Genomic DNA, 19,383 nt, shown 5'->3' with positions numbered 1-19,383 from the left:
TATTGTCTCCAATCTCATAGTACAATACTGCTGTTGAATGCAATTGTCTCCAGGAAGCTGGCCAGGGGTTATCCACAAAGAAAATGAAAATGTCCTATGGGAATTACAGCCTGATCCTATGAGCTACTGGATGCAGCTCAGTGGCTCAAGTACCAAGCTTCCAGTCTTCCTATAAAAACAGAGGCACTCACTCTACCAGTGTAATAGCATTCACCTTTTTATGTTTTCTCTTTGCCATTGTTTAGTGTGTCAATTGCATGCAACAGCAGTGTTGCTCCATGAAGGCAGAACACTAAGTTCTCCATTTGCCACTTTCTTTTCTGATCATGGGAATAATAAGGTTGAGGAAAAGATGTGGCTTAATCTGGATTAAATTGTGGAAGAACCCTCATAATTGGTACCCTCAATATCTAAGTAAAGAAAGATAAAAATAGATGCCTGGCAGATCTATTGCCATCTCTGAAAAGAATTTCTATTTAGCCACAAAAATATAGGTTACAGGTGGCCTTGCTGTAAACTATGGCTTTACCCTGTTATAAGTATAGTGGATGTATATATAATTTACCCCAGAATATAGTTCCTTTTAGTCTTTACTCTTTAGTCCTTCCAAGTTCTTAGTCTTGAGTGTTGAGAGAGATATTGGTCTTTTTATTTAAACTATCTTTGTCTCAGATATAAAATGTGTTTTCCTCATCATTTGGATGTATGGAATAGCTCTAGTGAGACACACATTGGGTGAATGAATATTTTCAAAAGTAAATGATCTAAGCAAATAGAAATGGCTGGTTCTCTCAATGCACTAATATGACTTTCTCAAAAAGAGGTCCTATAACAAAAGATACCTGCAATCCAGTTTTGTAGATTATGAGATCAGAAAATATTTCTGCCTTTTGACTGATAGAGAATGCTGATGATGTAGCTAAAATATATGAGCGTACCAGGAGGCAGTATATATAGTATTAAAATGTAAAGCCATTGAATCAGAGTGTCTATCTTTAAGTGGATGTGCAGAGAATTAATAGTTTGTTTTCATTTTATTCAATTGCAGAGCCAGTTAAAGCCTTCCATGAAAATAAGCCTCATAATATCGGTATCTTATGGATAGAATTCAATTTACCCCATGTGAACTTATAATTCAGAATTAATGTAACTAATAATAAACATCTGAAGCCCTGCCTCAACACCATCAATACTAACAAAATCACCACCAGTCAATTGCAAAGGGCAACCTTTCTTGCAAAAGTTTATATCCTTCAACATTTCTTTTAATATTATTAAACAACAAAATCTGCTTACCCTTAGTCCTTCGAAAGGTTTTGATAGATGGACAAAAATACCAAATACAGTCTAAACATCTGTGTTGCCCACCGTAATTTATTAAATTTAAATGTTGCCTGACTGCCAGCGACTCTGAGTGGTTATGTTGGCAGCTTAACCTCACAGCTACCTGGCAAAGTATCATAAGTAGTTGAATTTTGGTTTTGTTTTAATCACCCCCTAAAGTTCCATCCTAATAGATAGTTTGATCACGAAGAGGATGCAACTGCCCACTAAAACAAACCACAAGAAATCTTGTTGATTTTACACTAATGAAAATTACAGGCCATTGTATGAATCTAAAGTTGCCAACAGTGAAGACAGACTGCTAATTATAATTCAAAGTGGGAGGGGAGTGTCGTTCTTTAAGACTCATTAATTTTCTACACTGGCTACACAGCTTAAAGCCATCTGGGGCAGCCAGAGCCTTAAACGTATGAAGAAGGCTGATTATGGCTGAAATAGAAGGCTTTCATACCATATTTCATTGAAGAGAAGGGAAAATAGCAGCTGCCTACCTTGAGGGAAATCAGGAGCCTTGGCACTCAGTAGGTATCAAATTCTACAATAACTTGCCATACGGTTTGATTTATAAGCATGATTAGTTGGCTTAGAGATTAAATGTTTCTACCAGCACCATCAGGAAAAATCCTGATAAGTTCAGCTTGTAGTCCATGAGGCTTCTGGAACTGTAAAATAACTCAGTCTTGAATGTCTTCAAAGATAGGTTGTACCTTGCCCATGAGATTTCTGAACCATCCCATGGCTCTTATAGATTTTCCTATGTAACATATCAAACATATCTCCTGACTTCATACCAAGTTGCAGGCCTATATGCAGTCACTCCTATCATACGATTTTTGCAGTTTCCCTTGATGAAGGTATTGGAATTTCAGAGTATATAGTTCAACAAAAGTAACTATCTGTCAACGGATTATACCTGTACTCAGCAACATAAATGTACAGAAAAGACCAGCATGGCTGGAATGAATCCATATGCAACAATTTCTTTCCAAGATTTATCTTAAAGACAATTTCATTAGCTTTTCCCATTCCTGTGAAACAACTGTTAGTCACTGTGCACGACTGAAGAAAATCGATCTGGAGTGAAAATCCTTTTGAATTAAAGTGCTATCCAGTTGTTCTTTAATCTACTTTCTGTTCCAGAAATCCTTTCAGGACATCTGTGTCTTAAGCTGATGCAATTGTCAGGAAGTTGGAAGTCTCAGTGCAACTCAAGAAAACTAGCACCTTTCTGAATGCATTCACTTGGCGGAATTATTTTTAAAACCTGCTCCAAAGTATCTTGGTTTGACTGTCTTGGGCCAAAAGGTGGAAAATGAAAGCACGATCAAATTACAGCCAACAAGCAACATTTAAGCCTAAATACCTGGCCTCTTTTGCATGCAATGAGTTTGAAGAACTTTTTTGATGTATGTGCTAAATTAGGTTGCTAGATGCTTGGCAAGTTCACACCAACTTATCTCTGGATGAATATTAGATAAGATCCAAAGTAAATAGTTAATTCAGAATCTGAGGAAGGGGGAAAATGGCACAAAACGGGCAAGCAGTTAACGAGGAAACGATCATTTCTTCCTCATTGAGAAGACTCCTTTCCTCTCTTTACTGATAAATAAACTTAGATGTGCTGCAATGAAACCTCTTGTCGAGAAGGCCAACACTCAGAGGACTTTTCTTTATTGTTACTTCATAAATTCCAGTACTTCATACAGTACTAAAAACCATTTCTGCCTCTGAATCAGAGCTCCATGTTAACTGCTGCTGAAATTAATTTTAGCTGCACGTGTTTGTAGTAGGAAAATAAATTACGAGAGGAACTGTTGAAAAAGATATGCAGGGATGATGAGTGATTTTCCATAATTAACACTGAAAACAACAGCATTTTAATTCATTTTACTTCTGTCAGCATTGCTTTAAAGCCTCTGTTCATTATTCATTTCAGGTACTACTTCTGCTGCAGTTTATTATTGGGGAAGTGATGTGTTGGAGAGAAGAGATAGCACTAGAATGGATTATTTGGAAGTTCTACTTAAACTAACATACACTGGAACCTCTCCTGGTACAAATGGTAACCTTTTCCCTTCTTTGTCATTAATGTCTATTTCATTTAATTATCTCATTACATTAAAGCATGCCTGGTTCACTTCTTTCATTCCTAATATATTATTTCGGTATACACACTGCAGTGTTGCCAGACCTGATTTTGATTTTCTTATGAATGTTGCATGATTAAGGTGAGCCACCCTTTCGCTTTACTCTGTTTAGTTAGATCAAACTTCTGCAATTAAGCACCCTCCAGATGACTTTCAGTTTTTAGCTAAGCTTTCCTTTTTACTCATCCAAGCAAGGATGAATTTACACTTACTACCCAATTCTATAAATTCCACTGACTGCCCTTTTGCGGAAAAACCAGGGCCTTTTTTCTCATAGAACGCTCAGAACGGAGTTCCGGCACCTTTTTTGGATGGAACCTTGTAGGGTAGGCAAGGCGGGTTGTATGACATGTGTGAGTTCCGGCACCTTTTTCTTTTACAAAAAAAGCACTGGGTAAAACCCTTCTACCATTACGGTTCTTTAGTTCAGATGACCTATATGAAACAAATGGCAGGTGCACTGAATTTGTTGCCAAAGCCACAGGGAGGAGCAGGGTGGAATTTAGCTACAAAACATTCTTCCAGGTGGAAGGACTGAGGGAGCATCTGAAGAAAAAATGTGTCACTGACAATTTCTGCAGCCAGAGAAAAAAGAATTACTTTGCCAAAATGCCTAAAGCGGGGAGAGAAGATATATATTTTATCCTGGATGTTTTGGAAATATTTATGAAGAACCAAATGGGGATCTTCAGCTGATAGTCCTTCAAATACAGTTTGATGCAAAGGGCAAATGACTTATTAGACAAAATATGCCACTAGCCTTCCATGCTGATGAAGAGGAAATAATTAAAATCTTGATATAAATGTACCAGTGCTTTGTTACAAAAAAGAATACCGTATTGATGGACCTGTTCACTGCTGCATAACTGAAGAAGTCATAGGACTGTATGAAATCTCCCATTAAAGAAAGTTACAAAATCTTGAGATTGTTTTTTTCAAAAAAAAATAGGAGGAAGGGGGAAATACTATGGTAAGATGGGTAATCCTTGACTTAAAATTACTGATTCAGCGACCGTTTAAAATTATGATGGCACTGAATGCGGAGGACTTATAATTGGTCTGCAAAGCTGTGGCTATTGCAGCAGCTTCATGGTCATAGTCTAGGTCCTTGGGTGCCTGTTTCACATTTATTTTTTCAGGAGCTACAGTCATGTGATTGCAATTTGCAACTTTCCCTGCCAGTTTCCCAAGGAAAAAAGTCAATGGAGAAGACAGTAGGGAAGGTTTCAAGTTGATCCGATCGTTTTTTCTCGGAAAAAACCCCCCCACTATACATCCCTGGTACCCAGTGGTGGGATTCAGCCAGTTCGCACCAGTTCAGCAAAACTGGTAGCTAATTTTTTCTTGCCCAGGCCCAAAACAGACTTCCGGAAGTGGCATCCACACAGAGAACCAGTAGTTCACATATTTGAATCCCATCACTGCTGGGACCTCATACTCTGTAGTTCCCGTTGACTGCCTGAATTCCACAGCGCTCTCTCACATGGCATGTGTCCACATATAGCAGCAGCCCACTGCCCACACACAACATATACCATGCTGACAGCAATCCCCAGCACCTGCCCATGCCCTTGCCAGCCCATCCTTTTAGCCCCAGCATTTAAAACAGCCATCACCTTTCTGCTCGTTCTTCCCAGTTCCCACCTGCATTTCCTAGTGCCCATCTGTGGCGTCCCCAATCCCCTGCACTCTTTGCCTTGAATTTCCACCCATTTTTGCCTAGTCCCAAGGTTACAATGCAAGGGACACGGTGGCTCAGTGGGCTAGGACACTGAGCTTGTTGATCAGAAGGTTGGCAGTTTGGCGGGTCAAATACCGAGTGCCGCCTAACAGAGTGAGCACCTATTACTCGTCCCAGCTTCTGCCAACCTAGCAGTTCGAAAGCACGTAAAAATGCAAGTAGAAAAATAGGGACCACTATGGTGGGAAGGTAACAGCATTCCATGCACCTTTGGTGTCTCGTCATGCCGGCCACATGACCACGGAGATGTCCTCGGACAAGCGCTGGCTCTTCGGCTTTGAAACGGAGATGAGCACCAGCCCCTAGAGTTGGAAACGACTAGCACGCATGTCTGGGGGAACCTTTACCTTACCTTAAGGTTACAATGGGACTACAACTCCTGTGATTGCTGTCACTATATGAAGTGATCATGTGACATTCCACTTTATGACTGAATCACTTAGCAACAGTAATCCTGGTCATCATAACTCAAGGACTGCTCTAACCGCAGTTGCAATTGCCATTATAACTTGAGGACTGCTGTAACGGCAGTATGACTGAGATTTATAAGATAGATGCATGGAGTGAAGAAAGAATGATTTTTTCTTCCCACCTCACACTTGCCACAAGGGTCAACCAAATAATTTTAATACTGGGAAATTCAGAACAGAAAGAAAGAAATATTCCCAATTATGCATAATTAAATACAAAAGGTCCTTCTGTAAAATGAGGTGACAGATTTACTGGCAGATATTTTGAAATGGAATGGAACCAGTATCAACATTCTTTATGATTTAGCAAATGATCTGTCCTCATAGGATTTTTTTAAAAAAAAAATCTGTGACACGTGAGGGCTTGAAATGAAACTAAACAACCCCCCCCCCAATGCTGTTTGGCTTTTATAGGTAAGATTTAACTATAGCAGATTCCAATAAGATGCATGCTGTCTTGTTCTACAGTGCTGACACAGCCATGCTTAATTTTGGTGCATCAACAATAAATTCAGCAACATTTAGTATCCATTAGGCTTGTCTCATGGCTTATTTTCTCTTGTGCGGATTCTTCAATTTATCAGGTAAGGTAAAGGTAAAGGTTCCCCCGCACATGCGTGCTAGTCGTTTCCGACTCTAGGGGCCGGTGCTCATCTCCGTTTCAAAGCTGAAGAGCCAGCGCTTGTCCGAGGACGTCTCCGTGGTCATGTGGCCGGCATGACTAGACGCCAAAGGTGCACGGAATGCTGTTACCTCCCCACCGTAGTGGTCCCTATTTTTCTACTTGCATTTTTACGTGTTTTCGAACTGCTAGGTTGGCAGAAGGTGGAACGAGTAACAGGCGCTCACTCTGCTACGCGACACTCAGGATTCGACCCGCCAAACTGCCGACCTTCTGATCGACAAGCTCAGCGTCCTAACCCACTGAGCCACTGCGTTTATCAGGAGCTAGTTCTTTATCCAACCTCTAATAAAAAATACCAGGTGGGGAAAAAAATCCTAACACTTTGGGGCAAATAGCAGTTTGCAAGCTCATCCCATAGTTATCCAAACATCCTTTGCAAAGAAGCATGCCGTGGATGCTACTGACATTATTTTAGATTTGGTTCAGTTAGGGGAAAAGAGCAAGATCTCTTATGACTATAGATAAGTGCTTGGCTGTTTCCTGTTTGTGTAACTCCTGTCATAATAAAGACATCTCTTTGCACTGGACTCACCTCCAAGACTCTGCCGCTAATGTACCGGTTGCAAGTCTCACACTTAATACCAAATTGGGCATGATAGTCCGCTTCACAATATGGAACACCATCCCTGTGAGAAAAGAGCAGGCCGTGAGGTTTCAAAGAGAGAAGGAACAATGAAGCTTGACTATGCCTCCCACCCGAAGCACACATGTTATAGAGATCGTCATGGTTGGATGCTGGAACACCATTCGTACTAAAGTGAAGGCATTGTGAAAACTTTCCCAGAGAAGTCAGTTGCTTACGTATTGCCTTCTAATCTGTTTTTGCTCCTAATCTGCTGGTTTTGTGCCGGGTCTATCTGCAGTTGCCTGACAGCAGGAGTCCCTTGAGTCCCAGGGTCTGAGTCCAAGAATGGGGCCATGAGAGTGTCCTTTGACGATTTCTTTCTAGCCACTTGCTCAGTTGGATGAGATTGATTCAGAAATATACAGGAAGGGCAAATGTATGTCACAAAAAAGGCAGTACGGCCACCAGCACAACAGGCAGAGGGCGGAAGGACGGTTCTGTTTATTCCAGTAGACAGTGAGCCTCAGATCCAAGCTGGAGTCAACAGGAAGGCTCAGGGAAGCCAAAAAGGAAAAGATGATACAGTGCACGACCAAGACACCTTTGAGATAGGCTGCATCACATACAGGTAGTTTTCAACTTATGACCACAAGTGAGCCCATGATTTCTGCAGTTAAGCGAGACGGTTAAGTGAATTATGCCCCATTTTATGACTTTTCTTGCCACAGAGGTTAAGTGAATTGTTGCAGCTGTTAAGTGAATATCAGGGTTGTTTAAGTGAATGTGGCTTTGCTTCTCAGAAGGCCACAAAAGGTGATCACATGACACACACACACACACACCCCGGACACTGCAACGGTCATAAATGTGAGTCAGTTGCCAAGCACCCGAATTTTGATCACATGACTTTGGGGATGCTTCAATGGTCGTAAGTGTGAAAAACGGTCATAAGTCAACTTTTTTTCAGTGCCACTGTAACTTCAAACGGTCACTAAATGAACTGCTATAAGTCGAGGACTCCCTGTATCATATTTTCTGCACAATTGTTGACATTTATTTCAGGAAATTAAAGCTCGAAAAGCAGAATGTTGGAACAACCGTGGGCCTGTTTCTGGCTGTTAGCTGGTGGATAAAGTCACCCATTTCTGCTTTTATTTCCTTACTGAGCAGAACTATTCTGCTTTAAGGGATCCTTTGCTCCAGGGCTAAAGGTACTCACTGATTAATCATTGAGACAGAATAATAAAACCATTAATTTCACCATAAATGTGGCTTTTAAATTGGGTTTTAACAGAAGTTGTCCACTGACTTTCATTGCTAATGGCAGTTTCACAAACAATTATCTTTTAATGAATTATAGATAATGTTACCCCCAATTAAAGGAAATCCACTGTCTTATTTAGTCTAGACAAAACACTGTTTTTCTTAAACAGCTTCAGATATTATTTGGCACTGGGACTCTGCAACATCATTTATTTAATTCTCCTTCCTCTCCATAGTGCAGGTATAAGCATTTTATGCTGCAGCGTTTGTGCGCTCTGTTGAATGACACCTTCATAAAACTTGATCTACATTCTCTCTCCAGAGAGGAATTATTTTCTGGTACCATTATTACCTGATTACCCATTGAAATGTCTATGTACAGCAAGATCATTGTTGGAAATGTTGTTGTGATGGAGGATCTAAGCAAAGCTATTGTAACTGAGTATTAAATACACAAAATTTAAAAGAATTACAAAGAATGTGCTGTTGAGGATGTAGAAAATAGAATGGTTGGATGGGGTAGTAAGTGAATCAGGACTAATTCCTGAATTAGTGGGGGTTAGACTACATGATCTTTGACTGAATTAGCAAATAATCAAATAAAGACTAGTTTATTCCAGGAACACAGGTACTTGCAACCATCCTAGAGCCCTCATGTGTAACTGCCCAAAGAGTTGAAACTGAAGACAGTTTTGGAATTCTTACCGAGCAACTGGAAAGTGTACTGATTTTACAAAAACTAGAAAATCGCTTTTAAAAAAGGGCCTCTTCTTTATGAACTAAGGCAGGGGTGTCAAACTCAATTTCATTGAGGGCTGCATCAGCATTGCGGTTGCCCTCAGGGAGCAGGGTGGGTGTGGCCTGGGTGGGCGTGGCCTACTGGGTGGGCGTGGCTAAAGTGCATATGGCCTACTGGGTGGGCGTGGCCAGCTTTACATCGTTCGCGTCAAGGGTGCCTATGGGGGCCCGGGCAGGAGTGGGACAGATCTGAGGGTCTCTGGCAGGAGGAGGGTCTCTGGGCCAGGGCCAAGGCAGTGGGGGCCGTTCCCTCCCTGTTTCCAGGATGGCTTCGCTGGCCACAAGAAACCACTTCGCGGGCCGGATCCGGCCCCTGGGCCTTGTGTTTGACATAAATGTACCAGTGCTTTGTTACAAAAAAGAATACCGTATTGATACCCGTATTGATGGGTGTGGCCTGGGTGGGCGTGGCCTACTGGGTGAGCGTGGCTAAAGTGCATATGGCCTACTGGGTGGGCGTGGCCAGCTTTACATCGTTTGCATCAAGGGTGCCTATGGGGGCCTGGGCAGGAGTGGGACAGATCTGAGGGTCTCTGGCAGGAGGAGGGTCTCTGGGCCAGGGCCAAGGCAGTGGGGGCCTTTCCCTCACTGTTTCCAGGATGGCTTTGTGGGCCCCCGGGCCTTGTGTTTGACACCCCTGAACTAAGGGGTTCTCAGAAGGCTGCGTATATTCCCTTCCAGTAAATCCGTACAACTGAGGCAAAAGGAAGCACGCATGGCTCTTGCTTCCTGCAGAAGTGAAGGCGATCCATTATGTGCACTGAAATGCACACATTCCATTTCTACATGAAATTATTAGATTCTAGTCCAGGAAGATATCCATCCACATCTCACTTCTTTGCGCATTAGCCAAGAATGGTAAAAGAAAAAGTACAAATCTGTTTTGCTTTCTTTCTCTCTTGTTGCTTCTAATATACTGTACATAGTCGTACAAAAGTCTCAGAATTCTTCAAGAATTACCATCCAATGCTTAGCTTTGAAGGAATCCCCCACCCATCCTGTTTATAATGTGCATAGGGAAGAGATGAAAACACGCACTTGCTAATGTATTCTCCAGTCAGGATGATTCCACAGGTTTGGCACTTGAAGCAGCTGACATGCCACTGTTTTTCTAAAGCCAGGAGGGACTGACCTTGCTTGATTTCCTCTTTGCAACCTGCACATTCTAAGGAATAAAAAAGACAAGAACTGACCACACAGCAGCAGTAGGAACATCCCAAATAGATTTAAAATCTGTATAGAAGACAACAGGGTCTACAAATAGCACGCTTAAGGCAACCACAAATAACAAGAATATGAATGACCAACATTAAGCAAAGGGTTCCAGTGTTCAAAATGGTTGGTCATACACAGGCTATCTCCGTTAAGGAAAAAAACAAATGACTAGTAAGAAAGCTCTTTTTATTTTGAATAAAAGTCAATGTGGAGAACCTAAGTTGCATAATTTCCTCTACAGTTGCATGGTTTTCTCTTTGGAGAGACAGCTATCCAAGATTGTGTTCTCCATAGGATGGATTCTCCATTCCTGATCATAACTGGCCCTATTGGTTAAGAAGGTTGATATGCTGATTCCAGCTTATTTTGAGACCATCCAAGTTGGAGAAGCCAGATATATGAAAGTCATGTGAATGCTCCTCAGGGGTACCTTGTCTTGCATATGTTCTTGGATTTGTTGATAAATCACTGTAACTCTAAACACCACTTTGTTTATAAAGTATCTGCTTACAGCAGCATCAGCAGCATTGTCATCAGAGTGTGTAAACCTAGTGGAATATTTAAAACGTTCAATACTGCATCCATATTATGAATCGTAACATTGGGAGTTATTTATACATGTAAATTTATACATGTGAATTCTTATTCAGACCTCACCTTTATCAAGATTCAGTCTGTGCCAACTGAATAAAATAAATAAATTAAAAATACATAAAATGCACAAAATAGTTTCAATATGAAATATTATTTACCTCTTTCACACCAAATTTAATTATCCCGAATAATTCTAACTGTAGGATGCAAATATTCCACTCAGTTTATACAGAAATGAGTGATTTTGTGTTTTAGTTCATTTTTATGGAATTGTTTTTTTCCCTTCTTTGATTGCTAGCAAGTATAAATTATGTTAACACAAAAAAACAAAAACAAAACCCTGGCACATTGGCATCTTCCTCTCCTGGAGAATTACAGATTGTCATTTCAATCTTGATCCTGATTCCAATTTTGAACCAATTTAGATAGGATAATGCAGGTATACATTTGCTTTAACAATAAATAAATAAAGAAATAAAATTAAAACCTCCCCAAAACATCTGACCAAGACTCAAGGAGAACATGGCATGTTTGTCAAGGAAAGCAAAAAACAGCTATACTGAATGTTGACCTAATACCAGAGTACTTACAGATCTGCCTTGTTTAATGGTTAGACCAAGTTGAATTGCTAAAGAACAAGAATGATGGGGTTGGGATGGGGAAGAATGCATGGGTTAAATATTTATGGAAAGCTTCCTCTGTTTTAGAAAATCTGGACTAGAAGGAGATATTTGGATTTTAGCCAGGGTAGTAAAAGCTGCTTCCTAACCTCTATCACAGTCAGATTTGGTGTGTGCCTAGGTGCTTATCCTCTTCCTTCCTTTCACGTTTCCTTTGCTGTTTAGTCCATTAGGAGAAAGCACATGGGCCTGAAAGGGGTGGCTGTCCCAGCTATGATCGGCTCTTTCAGTCTTGTCAGCATCAAACAGCCCTCAGATTGTCAAGGAATCACTAACATATAGAGTGCTCATTGGTCAATAGTTGAGAAAAATCTCACTGGTACACACTATGGAATAAGCTGTTGTGACAAAGGTATTTCATGAAGCCATTCTGACTGCTGCTGCATTTTCACTTTACACACCTGCTGGAGGGGCTGTGTAAAAATGCAAGATAGACTGACAATATCCTCTGATGGCTCTTCTCTCTCATTGCTCACCTGTCAACACAATCCCCAGTTTGCCACTTGTCCTGGCAGTGGATTCCACTGCTAGGGAAGCCCCAGGGAACTTTTGCCATGCACATAATAATAATAATAATAATAATAATAATAATAATAATAATAATAATAATAATAATAATAACAACAACAACAACAACAACAACAACAACAACAAGTAGTAGTAGTAGTAGTTGGAAGGGACCTTGGAGGTCATCTAGTCCAAACCCCTGCTCAGGCAGGAAACCCTATACCATTTCAGACAAATGGCTGTCCAGTCTCTTCTTAAAAACTTCCAGTGTTGGAGCATTCACCACTTCTGGAGGCAGGTTGTTCCACTGGTTAGTTGTTCTAACTGTCAGGAAGTTTCTCCTTAGTTCTAGGTTAGAGTATCAAGCAATACTCTAATCCCAGAATCTTGCATGCTAACAAGGTTCTCTTCCTACCTTGCTTACTGAAGTTACAACTAGTTGTCACTGAACAGCACCCATGGAGATACAGTGAAAGCAGGAGCTAATGCAGAAAAGAAATATTGGGGAGATGCTGTTCTTTGCACATTATACCCTGAATGCCGCTTGCCATAGTTATGAATGATCTATGGAGGCTTTGTGTAATCTGAGCTGTACATCTAAGGTGGAGACTGAATTTCAGAGGAAGATGCAGGCTTCATGTGACCTGGCCGTATTAAAGAGAATGAGGAGGAAAAGCAGAGGGGCGGGGAAGGGAAAGGCAAAAAAAAAAAAAGATATTGTGGTCTTGTATTGTTTTTTTCCCCCTCAGGGGCTTCTTAACAGGTTCCTGGAAACTGAGTAGGGACAGAAGAGAGGAGCCTTTCTCTGGGTGCTGATTCAGCAGATTTGTCTATGCAGCTCTATTCACTGTGGCTTGTTTCTGAACTTTCAGTTGCAAAAGCAGTCGGACTATCTGGTTGGATGCAGTGAAAGGTCTCTTCTCTTTGAGAAGTGGATATTCTTCCTCGCTCTTGTGTAGGTTTACAGGATCGCCTTAAACAGTCACAATCTGAGGAAAGCTTATCTAGTTCATCCTTATGGAACCTCTAAGTTATCTGGAACATAATTATAATTCTCAGTATAATTTTTTATCATAATTTGCAACTAAAAATAATGGGAATGATACATATAGGAGGAAAATGTATCAAACCAGGAGAGGTTTCTTGTATCAGGTATACTAAAAAGTGCATAATGTAATTGGCAGATACTAAGAAAACCAGGCACAGAGTAGACTGTTGGGGGAAAAACAGAAATGGGACAGAACAAAAGTGTAGAAAGGAAAAAAAAAGAAAGCAAAATCTACTTTGACAGTTGTATCTATCCATATGCCCATCCTACTTTCTAGAAAAAATATTAGCCAGCTTCACAGTATCTTAGCAGCTTAATGGGATTTCATTTGCCCTATGCATAGTATTACATAGCACCCTGATTTTAATATGTAATAGAGTAGAGCCAGAGTAGGGCCAGATAAAAACATTTCGAAGTAAAATGAATCATGGTGATGCCCTTCTTTTGCTAGTTAACATGGGACACGATTCAGCAGGAACGTTTTATGCACCAACTTGAACAAATTCTCAGATTTTGCACACAATCCCCATATGTTTTAAAGGAGCATCCTGGGAATGGCATTTTTAGATCCAACACACACTGTTTCTAACACCATGTTCAGAAATCAACTCAAGAATCCACATCATCTTATCCATGAGCAGACACCCTGAAGAATTTAAACCTAAAAGGAGAATTGCCACTTTCATTGTTCTAAAAAGTTCATTTCAGGGACAAATATTGAACCAAAGGGTAGATAAGAATGACATTTAATATTCTATCACCTTCTGTGGCGCTGGTTAATTTAATGAGAAATAAAAGAAGATTGACCAGAGAAAAGAAGGACTAGGGGTGACATGATAGCAGTGTTCCAGTATTTGGGGGGGGGCTGCCACAAAGAAGAGGATGTCAACTTATTTTCCAATGCACCAGAGGGCAGGACAAGAAACAATGAATGGAAACTAATCAAGGCAAGAAGCAACCTGGAATTAAGAAGAAAGTTACTAACAGTGAGAACACTGGAACAGCCTGCCTTCAGAAGTTGTGGCTGCTTCAAAACTGGAGGGTTTTAAGAGACTGGACAGTCACTTCTCTGAAATGGTGTAGGGTCTCCTGCTTGAGCAGGGGGTTAGACTAGAAGACCTCCAAGGTCTCTTCCAGATCTGTTCTGAATTGAATCAATGAGGTATCCTTTATCAAAATACTAAAACACAATAACAACAGTGCAGCAATTATCTGGAACTACTATAAAGACAGAAACTAAAGGGGAGAGGGGGCTCAGTGTTTGAGTCCACATTTTCCACTTTCTATTATTTTAACGGTTGTAGTCCAGTGAAATTGCAAGAGTTGGCCCCTACAGAACATCTGTGTTTACATCTTCAAGCAAACTTAAAAGCAAAGCAAGCCGGTCTTGGACAGCTTTTTCTTTAGCTCAACTCAGCTGATCTGGGAAAAGAAATATAGCACCTCCACCCTTTTTCCTGGAAAAAGGCTGAGCTAACACTGTGGAATTCTTGTTGACTTTGACTTTGTGATGTTCCTGCACTAAGACAGCCTTTGAAATATTGCAAATGGGAGCATAGAAGAAACTACCTTTTCCAAATGCAGCTACACTACAACTCTCATGTTTCTGTAGAAACGAAGACAAGAATGTGACTTTTACCACCTTGGCCCATACCGGCTGCAGTCCAGCTTAGAGTTTTGCATGTATCAGGAGCTTAAATCAACAGGCTTACGCGCTATTAATTCTCCTGTTGAATTGCGGCCACTGTGTTCTTGTTTGGCAGCTTCGAACAGCTCTGCCAAGAGCCAGCTGTCACATGGAAGCACTGTTTTGTGATTGTTGCAAGGAATACTGTGTCATTCTTCTCTTAGTAATCCGTGTGTCTAAGGAGACAGTAACATCTATTGCCTCCACTGTGAGATCATGCAGCTTGCTGTGCAATGGCATCCAGCTGGTAGGCAGCCCAATCGAGATTGCTCATTACAAGGCTTTTACAAGAGCTCCCTGTTTGTATGTTCAGTAAGCAACAGACTTTTTAGCATTGTTGGGCATAGAAGCCTACTCTACAAATTTCAGCATGATCTACCAAGCAGGGAAGCTCTCTCCCACACTCTCTCGGTCTGGGGAGTGGGGGCATGACTCATTCAGGGCATAACTGAGGAAACAATTCTGAAATGGGGAGAAAGCAAAGGAGTTCTTTTTCCTCACCCCACAGCTTTCATGGAAAAACCCGAGGTAATGGGAAGGGGCCTGAAAGGCTCCCGGGTTGTGGACATTTCATAAATTCATCCATGCTTCAGTTCAAAGTAGGTCAACAAGTATAATGGTAAGTTGGAATGAGTTTGGAAGACTGAGCCCAGTCATGCTGTTTAGGGCTGGTCAGATAAGAGACAGCATGGTCCATAGTTGGAGAGAGGCTCGAAAGAGACCCTCCCAAATTTCTCAGGTTAAAGGAGATGGGAGAAGAATTGTACTTTCAGACTTGCAGGATTCTGTTAATGTAACCTTAGAATACAGTAGAATTGGTTGGTATCTGATTGTGTTTTCTGCCCGACAACAAGGGAGAAACAAATAGCAGCTGTCCCACTTGGGCAATGCCAATTGTAGTCACTCCTTCAAGGCAAAAGACTTGACCAAGGCATGAAGATTATTACAAGAATACTCTATTCTAGCTCACTGAATCTCCCAAATCATGAAATCAGAAGTCAAATCAGAAGTTCAGCATAACCAAAAGAATAAAATGTGCAAGGCTACAATTAATGTAAAACATGAGTAAATTGTACCTACTTCCCCCCAAAAAAAGAAAAAGTTAAATACGACTTTTGTCCGCCACAGATATACATGATCACATTTGTATATTATTTTGATTTTTTAAAACCATCATGATCGTCATCTACTTTGGTTTAATCTTAAATTTAATGACTATGAGGATTGTAAATTATTTTCAGATTTTCTATATTCAAAGTGATAGAGAAATACTTTAACTAAATCATGTTGGGGATGATGGTGATGGTGATGATGAAGACCATCACCATCATCGTTATTTATAAGATATTCAACTTTCCTTTTAATTCCCAAATAGCTTGAATCAGCAAAAGAATTCTTGGAGATACGTTCTTTCAATAAGTCTTAATATTTTGTATTGTTAAAATTTATGCTTAATTAACATTTTGGTACATGGGGGCAAATAAATCCAAATTACAAAAAGTAAAATTAGTTGAGGGCAAAAATCCTACTAGATTGCATGAAGAAAGCAATAAACAGTTCTAAGTTCCTAGATGACCTCTGGTTTTTACGGTCTTTACAGCACTTCCTTCTCTTAATCTTCTTTGGATGCTGTATAAAAAGTGAAATCAAACTGACTTACGGCTTGGTCCATGAATCTTGATAGGCTTGTTGCTAATCAGTGAATGGGAACAAGTTTGGCAAACACAATCCTTGCCACTGAATGTCACTTTATCTCCAATAGGAAAGGGCTTCCTAAAACAAGGAAAAATAAGCAAGACATCAGAAATGCATAAATTAATACCAGTATGAACCGGTATTTCACCAGTTATTATTACACTTAGTCAGCTATTATGGTTCATGTATGTTCTAGTTTCTGAAGAGTCTATTAATGAAATTTGAAATTTAATGCTTATGGAAATAAATGAAGTATGGGAAGCCTGCTTGTTTGTTTGGAAAAAATTGTTGACAACTCAATTGTCTTTTGTTATTTTTGTGGATTTTGATGACTCATCTTTGGATAATTCTCACTCTTGGTTAATTCTGGTTGAGTTGCGAAAAGCAGTTTGGTGCATACCACAGAATTAATTCCTTGTGGACTACCTTAAATACTGTATAAGCAAAAACATGGCAGATGACATTTTTGACATGATGTTGCCAAATGAGGATTTCAGAGAACTTGCCCATCCTGTTTCTGAAGAAAAAATGTTTAAAGTAATTCTCACTGGCCCTGGAGCTATATTTGAATTTGTTTATCTGCTAGAACCACCTCTTAGAAAAAGTCTGAAAATCACCACAAAGTGAGAGATTTTTCCTTTTACCATAAGATGAACCAGTTGGGAAGTCTCAAAAAGAACAAAAACAAAGAAACCTAGTTAAACAGACAAGCAATCATGTAAGTATTTCCAAAATATGCTCACAAGAGCAAAAAAAATAAGATGCCTACATCAATCCAGAGGGTGGACTTTTTAAACACAAATTTAATGATTTGGAATTTAATGTTTCATTTTATACAAGGGGAGACTTTTGTTTTTACTTCAGACAAGGATAGCACAGCATCGTTTTGAGCTTGAGGGTCTTCCAAAAATATTCAAACCCACCCATTTTGCATTTAGAATAGCTGTTTCATGCTCAAAATGGGGCACTGAAATGAATTTGTTCTGAATCTGAAACAGTTTGATTCAAAATTTTCTGCACACCTCAGAAGAAACCTTGGTTATCTCTCAAAAAGGAGAATAGGGTATCCACGTTTCCCAAACCAGTAATGTTCCCCTGCGTTCTTAACTGCTAAGAAATTTATTTATTTATTTATTTTATTAAATTTGTATACCGCCCTTCTCCCGAAGGACTCAGGGCGGTGAACAGGGCATATATAAATAGCAAATACAAAAATTAAAAGGGAATTAAACAAATGCCCAGATAAAAACAATACAATATAAGAAACCCATTAAAAACCCTAACGTCCCCCATCAGGCCAGACCAGCTAGTTCAAATAAATGGGTCTTCAGACTGTGCCGGAAGAAGCGAAGATCCGGTGCCATCCGGAGCTCAACCAGCAGTTGGTTCCATAGAGCCGGAGCGCCCACAGAGAAGGCCCTCCCCCTGGGGGCCACCAGTCGACATTCTCTGACCGGAGGCACCCTGAGGAGGCCCTCTCTGTGGGAAGATTTTTCAGCACAGTTATTTTTCAGCACCAGTGTTATTTATTTTTAAAATACCGAGATAAAGTTTCAACTGCTAGTGACTTCATGGACATGTCCACATAGTTTTCTTGGCAACAGTATGGCAAAAGCTTCTTGTTGCTAGATGACTTTTGATTTCCAAGTCTAACCTACAAATATTTCCTAATTATCTGTCACTAGAACACTAATTTGGTTTAACACTACTTAGTTTTTCAAAACTAACCATAGTTCATTTGTTTGTCACCAAGTTATCTTTAAAGTATTATAAGCTACTTATGCACCACCAGCAACCCCTTGGGTAACTTCTAATGGAGGCCTTTCATTGTTTCTGTAAATTGTCTGCTGGAAGAAGGATCTTTGGGGCGATCTCTCCATGTCACCCTTTTCCATGGAATATAATCTTTCCACTGCTAATCAAACAATTGTGTCCTGGAGACCCAAGAGATGGTTTAGATGGAGTAGGCACAGTGTGAGGTTGCTGCTTCCTGTATACAAACTTTCTCTAATTAAGCTGATGGATAGACCTATAATATCTCAGTATTCAGAGGAGGAAGATTTAGACCTTCCTATCCCTGGATGTTTTTGTGGCCAGGCCACAGAGTACACCTGAATGTGCACATGTTGAGGGTTGATATGCTGAGTTCAAAATATTATTACTAATCTGTCTTCATTGATGCATGTGGCTTTGGGATTTATTGGGGGGGAGGGAAACTCTTGCTTACACATACTTTATAGACTCTCTCTCAAGCATGGACTTAAAAACACACAATAATATAGCAAAAATAAAATAAGCACCAGAACAAACATTTCAGGCTGCAAAATACAAACAGTGATTTAGTAGATGTCAGCATATAAACAAATGAATGAAATGTCTTCAGCTAAAAGTCTGGGAAGTTAAAATCAACTCAGAAGGAAAATTAGGTGCACCTTTAACCCTCTTGCAAATGCCTGCTAAACTGTGGCTTATGTGATAAATGCCAGGTGACAACTAATTTCTGATGCACAAGAACACTATGGAAAAAATCTTGTCTCGTTTTACTCACTAGTCTAATTGTCCTCCATAGTAAGTTAAGCAGAAGCATCTCCAATGCCAGCCATAAAGCAATGGCACCGGTCCCACTTCTTGAGTTATCTCAAGCCTAAGTCACAGAACTTTTAAGGATCAAAACCAGGTCTTTCAATTAGACTTGGAAACTAACCCAAGGCAGTGGCTGCAATAAAGGTATTACTTGAACTGACACTCAACACCAACTTTTTGGGACCACTCGTCCTGGATCTTCAGGCCTTTTAAGCCTCACACACAAATGTGATCCAGAAAGATACTGTGTCTGATAGTCATGAAAGCTTCTAAAAGACTGGGGAGTCAAAAGAACTCCAAGGGTCTATCCCTTGGATTAAACTGAATGAATGCAGCCAAGGTTTTCTGTAGTCTAAAATGC

The 19,383-nt window shown here is 40.2% G+C and overlaps 1 protein-coding gene across 1 annotated transcript in view; it reads right to left on the bottom strand.

The window, feature by feature from the left end:
- Positions 1–19,383, bottom strand: part of ABLIM3 (actin binding LIM protein family member 3) — a gene marked incomplete at its 5' end in the record, with an annotated part of 92,867 nt that overhangs the window by 50,105 nt on the left and 23,379 nt on the right. Inside the window, 3 exons of the mRNA XM_083353374.1 lie at positions 6,920–7,013; positions 10,052–10,178; positions 16,405–16,517. Coding sequence (XP_083209500.1) covers positions 6,920–7,013; positions 10,052–10,178; positions 16,405–16,517 — 334 coding nt within the window. The remainder of the gene's footprint in view (positions 1–6,919; positions 7,014–10,051; positions 10,179–16,404; positions 16,518–19,383) is intronic.

Source organism: Vipera ursinii (genome assembly GCF_947247035.1).
Source record: "Vipera ursinii genome assembly, chromosome: 2".
Taxonomy (NCBI): domain Eukaryota; kingdom Metazoa; phylum Chordata; class Lepidosauria; order Squamata; family Viperidae; genus Vipera; species Vipera ursinii.
Note: the sequence above shows the minus strand (reverse complement) of the source record. Positions and strands in the feature narration are given on the sequence as shown.